The sequence below is a fragment of the Ovis canadensis genome, chromosome 24, assembly GCF_042477335.2.
Source record: "Ovis canadensis isolate MfBH-ARS-UI-01 breed Bighorn chromosome 24, ARS-UI_OviCan_v2, whole genome shotgun sequence".
Classification (NCBI taxonomy): domain Eukaryota; kingdom Metazoa; phylum Chordata; class Mammalia; order Artiodactyla; family Bovidae; genus Ovis; species Ovis canadensis.
Genome location: NC_091268.1, coordinates 17752899 through 17763653, shown reverse-complemented (window position 1 = coordinate 17763653; position 10755 = coordinate 17752899). Strand labels below are relative to the sequence as shown.

At 57.4% G+C, this 10755-nt stretch overlaps 1 protein-coding gene across 5 annotated transcripts; it reads right to left on the bottom strand.

The window, feature by feature from the left end:
* Positions 1 to 1997: 1997 nt before the first annotated feature.
* On the bottom strand, positions 1998 to 9128 carry LOC138428723 (interleukin-32-like). Of its 5 annotated transcripts, XM_069569515.1 has the most exons (9): positions 8980 to 9128; positions 8579 to 8802; positions 8011 to 8188; positions 5913 to 5953; positions 4301 to 4339; positions 4116 to 4169; positions 3266 to 3292; positions 3036 to 3089; positions 1998 to 2569 (listed from the first exon to the last, which is right to left on the bottom strand). In XM_069569515.1, the coding sequence occupies exons 4-9, from the start codon at positions 5925 to 5927 to the stop codon at positions 2252 to 2254; spliced, it is 507 nt and encodes a 168-aa protein (XP_069425616.1). In that variant the 5' UTR covers positions 5928 to 5953; positions 8011 to 8188; positions 8579 to 8802; positions 8980 to 9128; the 3' UTR covers positions 1998 to 2251. The 5 variants fall into 5 exon arrangements, with proteins under 5 accessions (XP_069425616.1, XP_069425618.1, XP_069425615.1 ...); XM_069569517.1 differs by lacking the exon at positions 4301 to 4339 and having other exon boundaries at positions 8011 to 8109; positions 8623 to 8802; positions 8980 to 9106; XM_069569514.1 differs by having other exon boundaries at positions 8579 to 9098.
* Positions 9129 to 10755: the final 1627 nt, after the last annotated feature.

The window sequence follows — 10755 nt, the reverse complement described above, 5'->3', positions numbered from 1 at the left end:
AATATGGGAAACCTGTTCTTGTGGAAGGTTGGTAACCAATTCAAACAAAATGCTAGCAGTTAGTGGGTGATTAATTCAAACTGAAAAACTAAACCTGCCTGCAGGTAAGTTAGGTTGACCTAACCACACATAGGGGCTTCCCTGGTAGCTCAGCTGGTAAAGAACCTGCCTGCTGTGCAGGAGACCCGGGTTGGATTCCTGGGTCGGGAAGACCCCCTGGAGAAGGGATAGGCTGCCCACTCCACCTGGGCGTCCCTGGTGGTGCAGTCGGTAAAGAATCCACCTGCAATGCAGGAGACCTGGGTCTGACCCCCTGGAGGAGAACGTGGCAACCCACTCCATTATCCTTGCCTTATTCTTGCCTGGAGAATCCCCATGGACAGAGGGGCCTGGTGGGCTCCAGTCCATGGGGTCTCAAAGAGTCAGACATGACTGAGTGACTAAACACAGCACAACCACCCATAATCCTCTTAAAAGCCCGAAGCTGCTTTCTAGGTTTGCTCCACCTTCTTCCTGCCCATCAGGCCCACTTGGTTGGCCTCTTCCTCTGGTGCACAGATTTTAAATCACATGACTTCTGGTAACAATACAGGAGAGAAAAGCAGCCCACTCCAGCTTCAGAGCACAATACCATTAGCCTGTGGTTTTCAACCACAAAAATACCATATTTTAATTACTGCCCCTCCATCAACTGGACACATAACTGCTCCTTAGCAAATGCTTGTGGAAAGGAAGTGAACTCATCAACCACAGCTCAAGCAGCTGAAGGAGAACCAGCCCTGAATCTGGGGAAAGTAGAGGTGATTCCTGGGCACAGTTGGGAGGGAGGGCTCTGAGCCTGGGGGTGCAGCCCTTCAAGGTTGGGAGGAAGACTGGGCTACAGAGAACCCCTGAAAACTGCTCTGTGTGTACCTCCCTGAGGCAGGACGTCAGGGCTGGGGAAGTGGGGTAGGGACCTAGGGGAGGGGGATGCGTCCTCAGAGGTGGTGAGCCAGGCTGGCCCTCAGGCCTTGCTTCTGGGCCCCCCAGTCTCTGCCTTGAGGCCCAGGTGAGGGACGCCACAGGCCCAGAGGCCCACTCCTGCCCTCCTACCCTGCTTTCCCTCCTGGCCCAGGTTTGGGTGCCCTCCCTCCCCCTCCCCTGGCTCCTGGGGCTCTGATCTTGGAAGAAAGACTGTAGAGCTTCTGAGGCCCCAGCTGGGGTACTGAAGGCCAGGAGAGAGGGGTCAGGAGAAGACGAGAGGGGTCAAAGCCCCTCCCCCAGCTCCCTGTGCCCTGGGAGTGTGATGGTCCAGTCCTCCCCGTCAGTCAGTCCATGACCAGACTTCCTGTTGCAGCCATGGGTTCCGGGAAACAAATTCATTCAGGAGGACAATGCAGATAGTGGAGTGCAGTTTGTTACACCAGCGGGCCCGAGATAGAGTCTCCTCTTAGCCGAGGACCCCGACCAGATTTTGTGAAAACCTTATATACCCTAAATGTACGTGCTCAAACGCACCTCCCCAAATTCTCTGAAACTAGTCTGAACAAAGGAAAAAGAAAGATACAATCAAAGTTAACCTGTGATCATATGCCTTAAGCCTAAGTAGTTAACAGTGGACAGTTATCAATAGGCCTGTGGTCATATCCCAACAAGCATAATAGAATTTATGATTCTATTTGGTTACACAGATAATTAGGGTATTCTTTTAGGCAATGGAGAGTCTAGGTACGAGCCCTGGGGCTCTTGCATCCGGGGGGTCTGGTTTCCCAGTTGGTATGTTGTTTCCATAGATACTGGGCACATAGCTCAAAGTCCACATCTGGCCCAAGATGGAGTCCTGCTTGCAAGATGGAGCCTGTTCTGTCTGTTTCCTCCTTCATCCCCAGTTACAGATTAGAGAGTCCAGTGGCTTGTGCTTGTTCACCCAGCACCAGGACCCCCACCTGGGTCCATCTGACCCACTACCTCTGCTGTAGCCATCGGACCCCCACCCTCCCACCCACACAGACACTCCATTTGGGTCAACTGACTTTTATTAGGACATCAGCACTACAGTGACAGGCAGGTCAGACATGGTGCAGGAAAATCCAGGCAGAGAGACTTAGATGGGCTGGGTGGTGCCCTCCCTGAAGGGGAGGGGGTGAGGCAGGCTGCGAGGATGGGTCAAAGGTGAGCAGAATTGTACAGGATGAATCAGAAGATGCCCTGTGAGAAGGGAAAATCGAGGCTTCTAGATGAGGCCAAGCTCCCTGGGGAACCTTTGGGGCTTCTAGACCTGGATGAGGCTCTTGAAGAGCTGCTCCAGAGAGGAGCAAAAACCCTTCAACACTGTCCAGATGGCCTCAGCCGCTCTGCACAAGCCCTGTAGGCAGGCAGCCGCTATCTGCTTAAGCCAGTCCAGGGCTTTCCGAAACTGCTGCAGTCGCTGCAGGAACTCTTCAAATAGCTCAAGTATCCAGTCGCACCAATTCCTTGAAGTGGAGGAGTCAAAGGGCTGGTTCGGGCCTGGGAGACTGTAGGAGCCAGAGGGCTCACAGACTCTGCGACGCAACTCTTGCTGTGTTTCACGAAGCAAGGGACAGGATTCCTGCAGGGATGGGAGGATGTTCAGGTACATGTCTGGGGCAAAGTCCTGACTGAGCAGAGGCCTCCCTCCTAGCCTTTAGGAGACTCTGGGACCCAGAAGCCCATGAATGAAAACTGCCTGCCTTCCTGCCAACAGCTCCACAGACAAGAGGACTTTTCCCAAAACCTGAGCCTGGCCCCTTGGTTCCCCTCGAGAAATAAGCCCTGGTGCTTTATTGTACCTGAAGATGGACTGACCTCTGAACCCAGCACGAGGCCCTCGGGGCTCGCAGGCAGGGGGCTGAAGGCAGGGCTCTGCTCACCGTGCACTGAATGAGGAGGCTGATGCCCCAAGTCTGCCCCTCCGGAGCTCTCAGGGCCCCCCACCAGCACTCCGGGGAGGTCTGTGCACTTGTGGCAGGACCAGTGACAAGACAGACCAGTGGGGAAGGGAATCAAGAGGGGCTGAGATGTCAGCTCAAACTCACGGAGTTGTTAACTTGAGCATCCACGGCGTCAGCCATATCTGCACTGCATACGCTCTGAGGAAAGAAAATGTGGAGACTGCCCACGTGGCTCACAGCTGAGCTCTGTGGGCCCCACTGGGCCTCCCATGGGTCCAGGAGAATCAGAAGGAAGACAGATGTCCAGACCGAGTACCCTGGCTGATCCCAACCCTGGGGACTCAACTTCAGGGGAAGGTAAGACCCAAACTCACCTCCATTACAATAAGATCCGAGCAGACCTATTGGGAAAACATCACTCAGTTTAAAATTCCCCTACCCTCTCTCACTTTGAGTCTCAATCTCAAGCCTGAGTCTGTGCCCACTGGTGTCCCCTCTTCCCCTGGTGGCTGCGGACCAGGCATCTGACACTGCTGTGCTGCCACACTGCCCTGTGACTTTGCACACCTCCCCCAGCAGCCCTGGGCCTCCGTATCCTCACCTGTGCGGTCAATGGATACGCAGGTGAGTTTTGTGCAGTGTAAGGACTGGGCCCTGGGCTGTCACCTTCATCATCACCATCATCATGAAATTGTTAGGGGAAGCACACTGACTGAGACTGCCCACCCTGGCCAGGCACCGCCATAACCATCTGCACGAATAATCTTAGGACAGGAGGTCCTAGTGAGGAACAGGGAACTAACAAGCCACCAGTGACTGGAAGAGTTGGGGAAAGGTCAAAAGGAGACGGGACGTGTCTGACCACCTCCCAGCATCCTTCTCGCTGGCATCCACCTTGGCTGAGCAAGGTGTGCACCACCAGGAAGGACCCCGATTCAGAACGACTGGCCAAAGACAACCCAGAAACGAATCGCACCACCATGAAGCCCAAGACTGTGAGCCAGCAGGCGAGCAGTTCTCCTGGCTGCCCTCACCCTCCTGCTCTCCGCCCGGGCGCCCTTTCTCAATACACTCTCTCGCTTTGTCAGCATGTATGTCTTCTCGGAGGATTATTTCCGAGTGTTAGACAAGAGCCCACTCTCAGGCGCTGCGAAAGGGCTTCCTTCCTGCAACAAAGCCATCCTACTCCACTTAAACTGGACACAGGGGAGCGCACTGACCCACCTCTTCTTCAGATTTCTTTGGAAGGTTTTCACAAAACAATTCCACAAGTTGAAACTGTAAAGAGAGACAGAGTTGGGACAAAGAGGCCTGGTCCTTTTACTCCTGGGTCCCAGCTGGGCCAGAACATCCTCCGTTTCACCCAGCTTCCCCATTCCCTCAACTGTACATGGGGATGAACTTCTTACCATTTTGGTTTTGAGGGAATTGATGAAATCATCAAAGTCCTGTGGAGATGACAGTAATACCTAGGCTGATGAGACCTCACCAACCACTGCAGACCTGTTACACGCTCACAAACTCACACAGGAGGACCCTTGCCCTGGACTACGCGGGTCAACCTGGTTCCCAGATGCCTAGCCCTCCGTGGTACCTTTGAGAGCTGACCAGGGAGGAACTGATGCTGTTCTCTCCTGAGGCGCTGACGGTGACAGCGGCCAGTCTTCCCGACCTCTGACCCTGCAGAGCCCCTGACCCCAGCCCCTTTCCCTCCAGGCACTTGACTCCATCTCGGAGGTGCGAGGCACCCCACCGACCCCTCGGGATATTCCACCTAAGGGCGGGAATCTAGCGCTGTCCCCGCGGCCCTCCTGGCCCTGGGTGGTCAGTGCAGCTCAGAGCCCGTGCAGGGCTCCCGTCTGCACACCCTGTGTCCTGGGGGACCCATCCTGTCAGCCCAGCATCACACACAACTGGGCAAGGAAACACCTCACGGGGCCGTGGGAACACTCTACTGCCCACATCATCCTCTCGCAGGGCCTGAGTGCCCAGCCTGGCTCACCCCTCGATGACCACTCGCAGACATCAGTGTCCATGGCCCAGAGCCCCTGAGCATCTGATCAAGCTCAGAATTGAGACTGAGGAGTGGTACAGAGGGCAGAGGGCTTCCCACAGGAAAGAATAGGCTCTGAGCTCAGCGCGGCTTCAGCTGCTGATCCAGGTGCTGAGAGAGATGCTTTCGGTTTCCAGAAAAACACCACAGGCCTCTCCCCCGGGTTTCCAGGCTGTAGAAAGGGTCCCAAGAGACGACTGATTCCTCTGACCCTGGAGACCCTCCATTTGCAGCTCTCTCACCAGAATGTGGACTCTAGTTGCTAAAGTGACTCCAGGTCCCATGACTGGCTCCTGAGTCCTCTGCACCCAGACCGGCCCTCTAGGACCTCCACAGAGCTGCTGCCATACCTGTCCTCCAGCAGGAATGCCGCCCCAGAGCCAGGACCTGCTGTGTAAGGACCGGGCTCTAGGGCAGGGGACTCTGGGGAGAATGGATACGGGTATATGCACGGCTGAGTCCCTTCGCTCCTCACCTGAAACTATCACAACATTGTTCCTCGTCTCTAGTCCCACACAAAATTAAAACTTAGAATAAAGAGAGCGAGAGAGAATGAGACAGACAGAGAGAGAGAAATCTTTGTGCACAAACTCTTTTAGAAATGGAGATAAAATAAATAATTGAAGTCCAGCTGAGAACTTTCCAAAGAAATAAAGGAGAGGGCTCAGAGCAAAGGGCAGGTATAGGGTCTGTGTCAGGAACTGTTTGGAATGTCAGGGTAGAGAGAGCAGAGCACTCCCCGCCGCCGCCCCGGAGCCAGGTGAGAGGGGACCCTGTCGACTGCATGGGTCACAGGCCTTCAAGGCCCATCTCCCAGGAGGGTCCCACACTTCGGCCCAGGGAGGGTGGGACAGAGGCAGGTGCAAGTGGCCAGTCAGCAGGGGTGGAGGATGGGCTGATGGGAGAGGGGACAGGGGAGATAGGACTCTCCAGGGCCCAGCCTTGCCCCATCTCTTGCTGTCACTCACCCTAGCAGAAGCCATGCTGCTCCACGGCTCTGGTTCTGCCGCTGTAACGCGGTGGGAGGAAGGGTGTGAGGAAAAGTGCTCTAGAGAAGCAGGCTCGCCCACCACCCTGGAGCGCCTTCTGCCTGCAGGCCTCCCCTCTTCCCTCTCCCCAGGTGCCGCGGAGCCCCTCACCTGAGACCCTGCGGCAGAGCCCCAGCTAGCAGGCCACTGCTGAGCAGTCCAGACCCTGAGAGTCGGTGACTTAAGGGCAGAGGAGGCAGGGGCGGGGGGAGCGGGGGGCGGGCCACCGCAGAGCTGAGGAAGCCGGCAGGGGCGGGGGCTTGTGTGTGTGTATGTGACCGAAACAGAGCTAGAGCAGGGCCAAGACAGAAGGGAGGCAAGACGGGGTGACAGAGACCTGAGGGGCCTGGGCGGGGAGGGCGTGACCTGACACTCAGGCTCCCTGGTCAGGCCCCTCCTCCCTGAGCTGGGATGGGGTCTCTGAGCCCAGCTAGGGCCTCACACCCCACCCCCTCCCATCAGCTTGGGGGCAGGGAGGGACGGGGGAAAGTCCAGACTTGGGACAGCACCTTGAGGAAGCTTGAGGAGCTCCAGAAAAGGATGTTAACCACCTGGGGGTTAAGATACAGGGGAAGGCAACCAGGGCCCTCGAACAGACTGCACCCCACTCCACATCCAGAGAAGCTTCTGCAGCCGCCCTGCCCTCAGGAAGTCACAGGACCTGCAAGGGCCCTGGGGTGAGACTCTCCCCTGGGGCCCCAGCATCCGGGGCAGGGGCCAGGCCTGATTGCCTGACACACAGGATGGGGCCCAGGAGGGTCTGAAGGGAGCCGTGCTGACCAACTGACCCCAATGACCAGGGTCTCCTGAGCCCCATGGGGGGCCCTTCAGTCCCAAGCTACAGTGGCAGGAGTCTCCCTGGCCCTGGCCATCCCCACAGGGCTTGACTCTCGCAGCCTGGCCCACCTCCCCCTGAGACCAAACCCCTCACAGCCCAACACAGCCATGGCCTTGTGTCTGTCTTAGAGACCCAGGGCCGCCATAACAAAGAGCCACAGACCTGGGTCTCAGCAACAGACGTTTGTTCTCTCCCAGTGCAGCCAAGGCTCATTGTGTGTGTGTCTGTCTGTCGGGGTGTGTGTGTGTGTGTGTGTGTGTGTGTGTGTGTTGTTGTTGGGGAAAGACAGCTATTAAAGCCAACTGTGGGCAAGGCCAACCAGTCTCATCCTGGAGTGATTTCTCCTCTCTAGTCTACCCCCGTGATCAGTACAATATCCTCCAGCATATTCGCCTGTTTAATTAAAATTGAATAAAACCTAAAATCCCAAATGTTAGAGTAAAACAGGAAACCTGTTCTTGTGGAACACTGGTAACTTATTCACACTGAAAATGCTAGCAGCTGATTATTAATTCAAACTGAAAAATTAAATGTGCCCTAGGTAAGTTGCGTTGACCCTTAAGGATCCCTAAAAACCCATAGGAGCTTCCCTGGTAGCTCAGCTGGTAAAGCGTCTGCCTGCAATGCAGGAGACCCGGGTTGGTTTCCTGGGTCGGGAAGACCCCCTGGAGATGGGATGGGCTACCTCCTCCAGTATTCTTGGGCTTCCCTGGTGGTGCAGTCAGTGGCTCCGACCTATACAGGAGACTTGGGTTCAATTCCTGGGTTGGGAAGATCCTCTGGAGAAGGGAATGGCAACCCACTCCAGGAGTCTTGCCTGGAGAATTCCCATGAATAGAGGAGCCTGGTGGGCTACAATCATGGGGTCCCCAAGAGTCAGACATGACTGAGCGACTAAGTATGCACAGTGCAGTGGAGCCTAGATGTTGAAATCAAGCAGGTTCCACCCACTTGTCACCCAGGAGCACAGAGGAGGCAGTGACCCCAGGCTGAGAGGGGAGCAGTCCACTGTTTTCCCACCAGCATCGAGCCGATGGCAGCCAAGGGGTTCTGGAGGGGACGGCAGAGGCTCAGGTGTGGAGGTGGGAGAGGTGTTTTAGGAGCAGGAGGCTGTCCTACTGAATGTGGCCGGCTCTGGTACCAGCATGCTGACCAGAATCAAGGAGGGCCCACAGGAGCCATCTCAGGAGCATCACCCACCTGTGAACCATGGATGTCACCCTGGACTTGGGACAGATGCTTAGGGGTGGTCTCAGAGCTGGGTTTGGGACCCCACCAATGTGCTTCGATTGGCACTTCCTGGAGGCAGGACAGGATGAGAAACATTAGAGCAGAGGCTGGAGAGCTGGCTCAGCTGGCAGTGGGCAGTGGGGCTGTCCTGTAAAGAGTCAAGCACTTGGGACAGCTGCTGTTGGCAGGCGGGGCGGGGCTGCAGGAATTCAGCCCCCTGAGCTCTGGGAAAGGCCTGGTGTTCCGGGAAAAGGAGAGTGCTGCACGGTCATGGCCAGGGGCAGGGCAGGAAGGCCCAGGAGGCCGCACTCAGCGCATTCAGTGCCAAACCCGGCCCTGTGTTTCTCGCCTCCTGAACTTAGCTCCACCGGCATCCCCAGCTGCATCCTGGCTGAGCCCCGCCCCTGGGACAGACTTCCCACAGCCACAATCCGCGGGGGCCCCGTGGGCGATCCGTTTCCTTCCACGCAGCCGCCGGTCCCCCTCAGGGGGAGGCCAGGGCCCCCACCAGCAGGGACAGGAGAGGCAGGAGGCGCACCTAAGGCCGCCCTGCAGCCTGACTGATCCCGCACTGACACGCACTGACAGGCGCAGTCTCCGGGCTTAAAGGTCGCTCTGGGCGGTCTGGGGGCAGGAAGGCCGACCCTGGGGGCGGGGCAGTCCAGGAACTGGGGACCCATGGGTTGGGGGAGTCTGGCTCGGCTTTGATGCTGCCCTTGAGGAAGCGCCAGTAGTGGACGCCCTTGAAGAACTAGGTGTCACCTGCGGGGAGGGAGAGGTTTGAGGGGCTGGTCCACGCCTGCCCATCCTCCAAACCCCTCTCTCCGCATCGCTTCTCCCCCCACCCCGTGCTCTGCAGGTCCCGCCACCCCACGGCCCCTGGGCCCCCATCGCCCGGCCCCCCCCGAGTGCGCGAGCTCTCCCGCCCTTGTTGCTGACGGTGACATCGTCGGGGACCGGCAGCGCGCCCTCTCGCAGGCTAAGATCGCGCGGGTAGCCGGGGTCCTGGCGCGCAGCAGCCTGGTCCTAATGCCAGTACCGCAGCCCCGGCATCAGGTAGGTCTTCCGGTTGAGCCGCCAGGAGACGCGGCGTCCACCTCCGCCCCGGGGGCAGCCCCAGCTCGGTGAGCGGGCGCGCGGCGCCCTCTAGCAGCCGGCCCTGGAACGACCAGAACTGCGGGCCTGCGGGCGGGGCGGCGGCGGGTGAGCGGCGCTGCGCGTTCCCCGCGCTACCTCCCACCACCTGGACCCTGCTACTGCTGCTAAGTCGCATCAGTCGTGTCCGACTCTGTGCGACCCATAGACGGCAGCCCACCAGGCTCCCCTGTCCCTGGGATTCTCCAGGCAAGAACACTGGAGTGGTTGCCATTTCCTTCTCCAATGCATGAAAGTGGAAAATGAAAGTGAAGTGCCTCAGTCGTGTCCGACTCTTTGCGACCCCATGGACTGCAGCCTACCAGGGTCCTCCGTTCATGGGATTTTCCAGTCAAGAGTACTGGAGTGGGGTGCCATCGCCTTCTCTGCAAAAGAAGAGAATCCGGCACTGATTTAGATCCTGAACTCTGTGATGAGCTGGGGTGGGGGGCGGTCAATAGGTGGCCCAGGTCCCACCCACTCATCACCCAGGAACCTTGAGGAAGCAGTTACCCCAGATTGAGCAGGAACCAGTCCGGGGACCAGTCCACAATCTTCCTGCAGCAGGAGCTGATGGGAGCCAAACAGTTTCTGAGAGGATGGCAGAGGCTCAGGTGTGGAGGAGCGGAGAGGTGTTTCAGATGCACGAGGGTGTCCCCCTGAAAGTGGGCAGTTCTGGCTCCAGTCTGCTGACCGGAGAGAAGGTGCACGGGGGCCGACTGTGGAGCATCAGCCATGTGTGACCAGGGATGTCACCAGGACTCGGGGCACGGCGATCAGGGGTGGTCTCAGAGCTGATTTGGGGTCTCCAGCAATGTGGGTTGCTTGGGATTTCACAGAAGCAGGACAAGGTGACAAATGTCCCAGAGGGCCCGGAGAGGCAGGCTGGGGTTCAGCGTCCCGGGGGTGGACGGTGGGGCCCGTCCTTAAAGAACCAAACAGGTTGGCACAGTTGCTGACAGGAGGGCACTGGGCTGCCTGGCATACAGACAGGGGCCTTCAGCAGGGAATGAAGGCCGTCTGGGCGATAAGCCCTCTGGGGACCCCTCAATCCAAAGCGAAGGGGCAGGTGTCTCCTTGCCCTGGGCTGGCCCACAGGGCTTGTCCCTCCCAACCTGGCCAGCCTCCTTGCTCCATGGCCTTCTCGTAAGTCTCTCAGGCCCAGGGCAACCATAACAAAGAACCACAGGCCCGTGTATCAACAACACACATTTTTTCTCTCACAGTGGAGCCCATAAGTTGAAGTCAAGGTATTAGCAGGTATGGTTCTTCTGAGAGCGCTGAGGGAAGCCTGTGTTCCAGATCTCTCCTAGGCTTGTAGACAGCCATCTCAGCGTCTACACGGCACCCTCTCCAGTAACGTATGTGTCTCCTAATCCCCCATTTTCATAAGGTCACCAGTTATAATGGATTAGCGCCCACCCCAAGGACCTCATTTACCTTGATTCCTTATAAAGACCATCTCCAGATGACATGGCATTCAGAGGACTTCAGCATAGGAATTTGGGGACACAGTGAGACGTCTGAGATCCAACTGGATTTGGAAAGTAGAGGTGTTTCTTGGGCACAGCTGGAAGGGAA

What these genes read in the sequence shown, in the direction of transcription:
- LOC138428723 (XM_069569515.1), bottom strand. An exon ending in ATTCCCTCAAAACCAAAATG is followed by an intron (nt 4,170 to 4,300) that starts GTAAGAAGTTCA and finishes CTCTCTTTACAG; the next exon opens with TTTCAACTTGTGGAATTGTT. An exon ending in ATGCTCAAGTTAACAACTCC is followed by an intron (nt 2,570 to 3,035) that starts GTGAGTTTGAGC and finishes CCATCCCTGCAG; the next exon opens with GAATCCTGTCCCTTGCTTCG.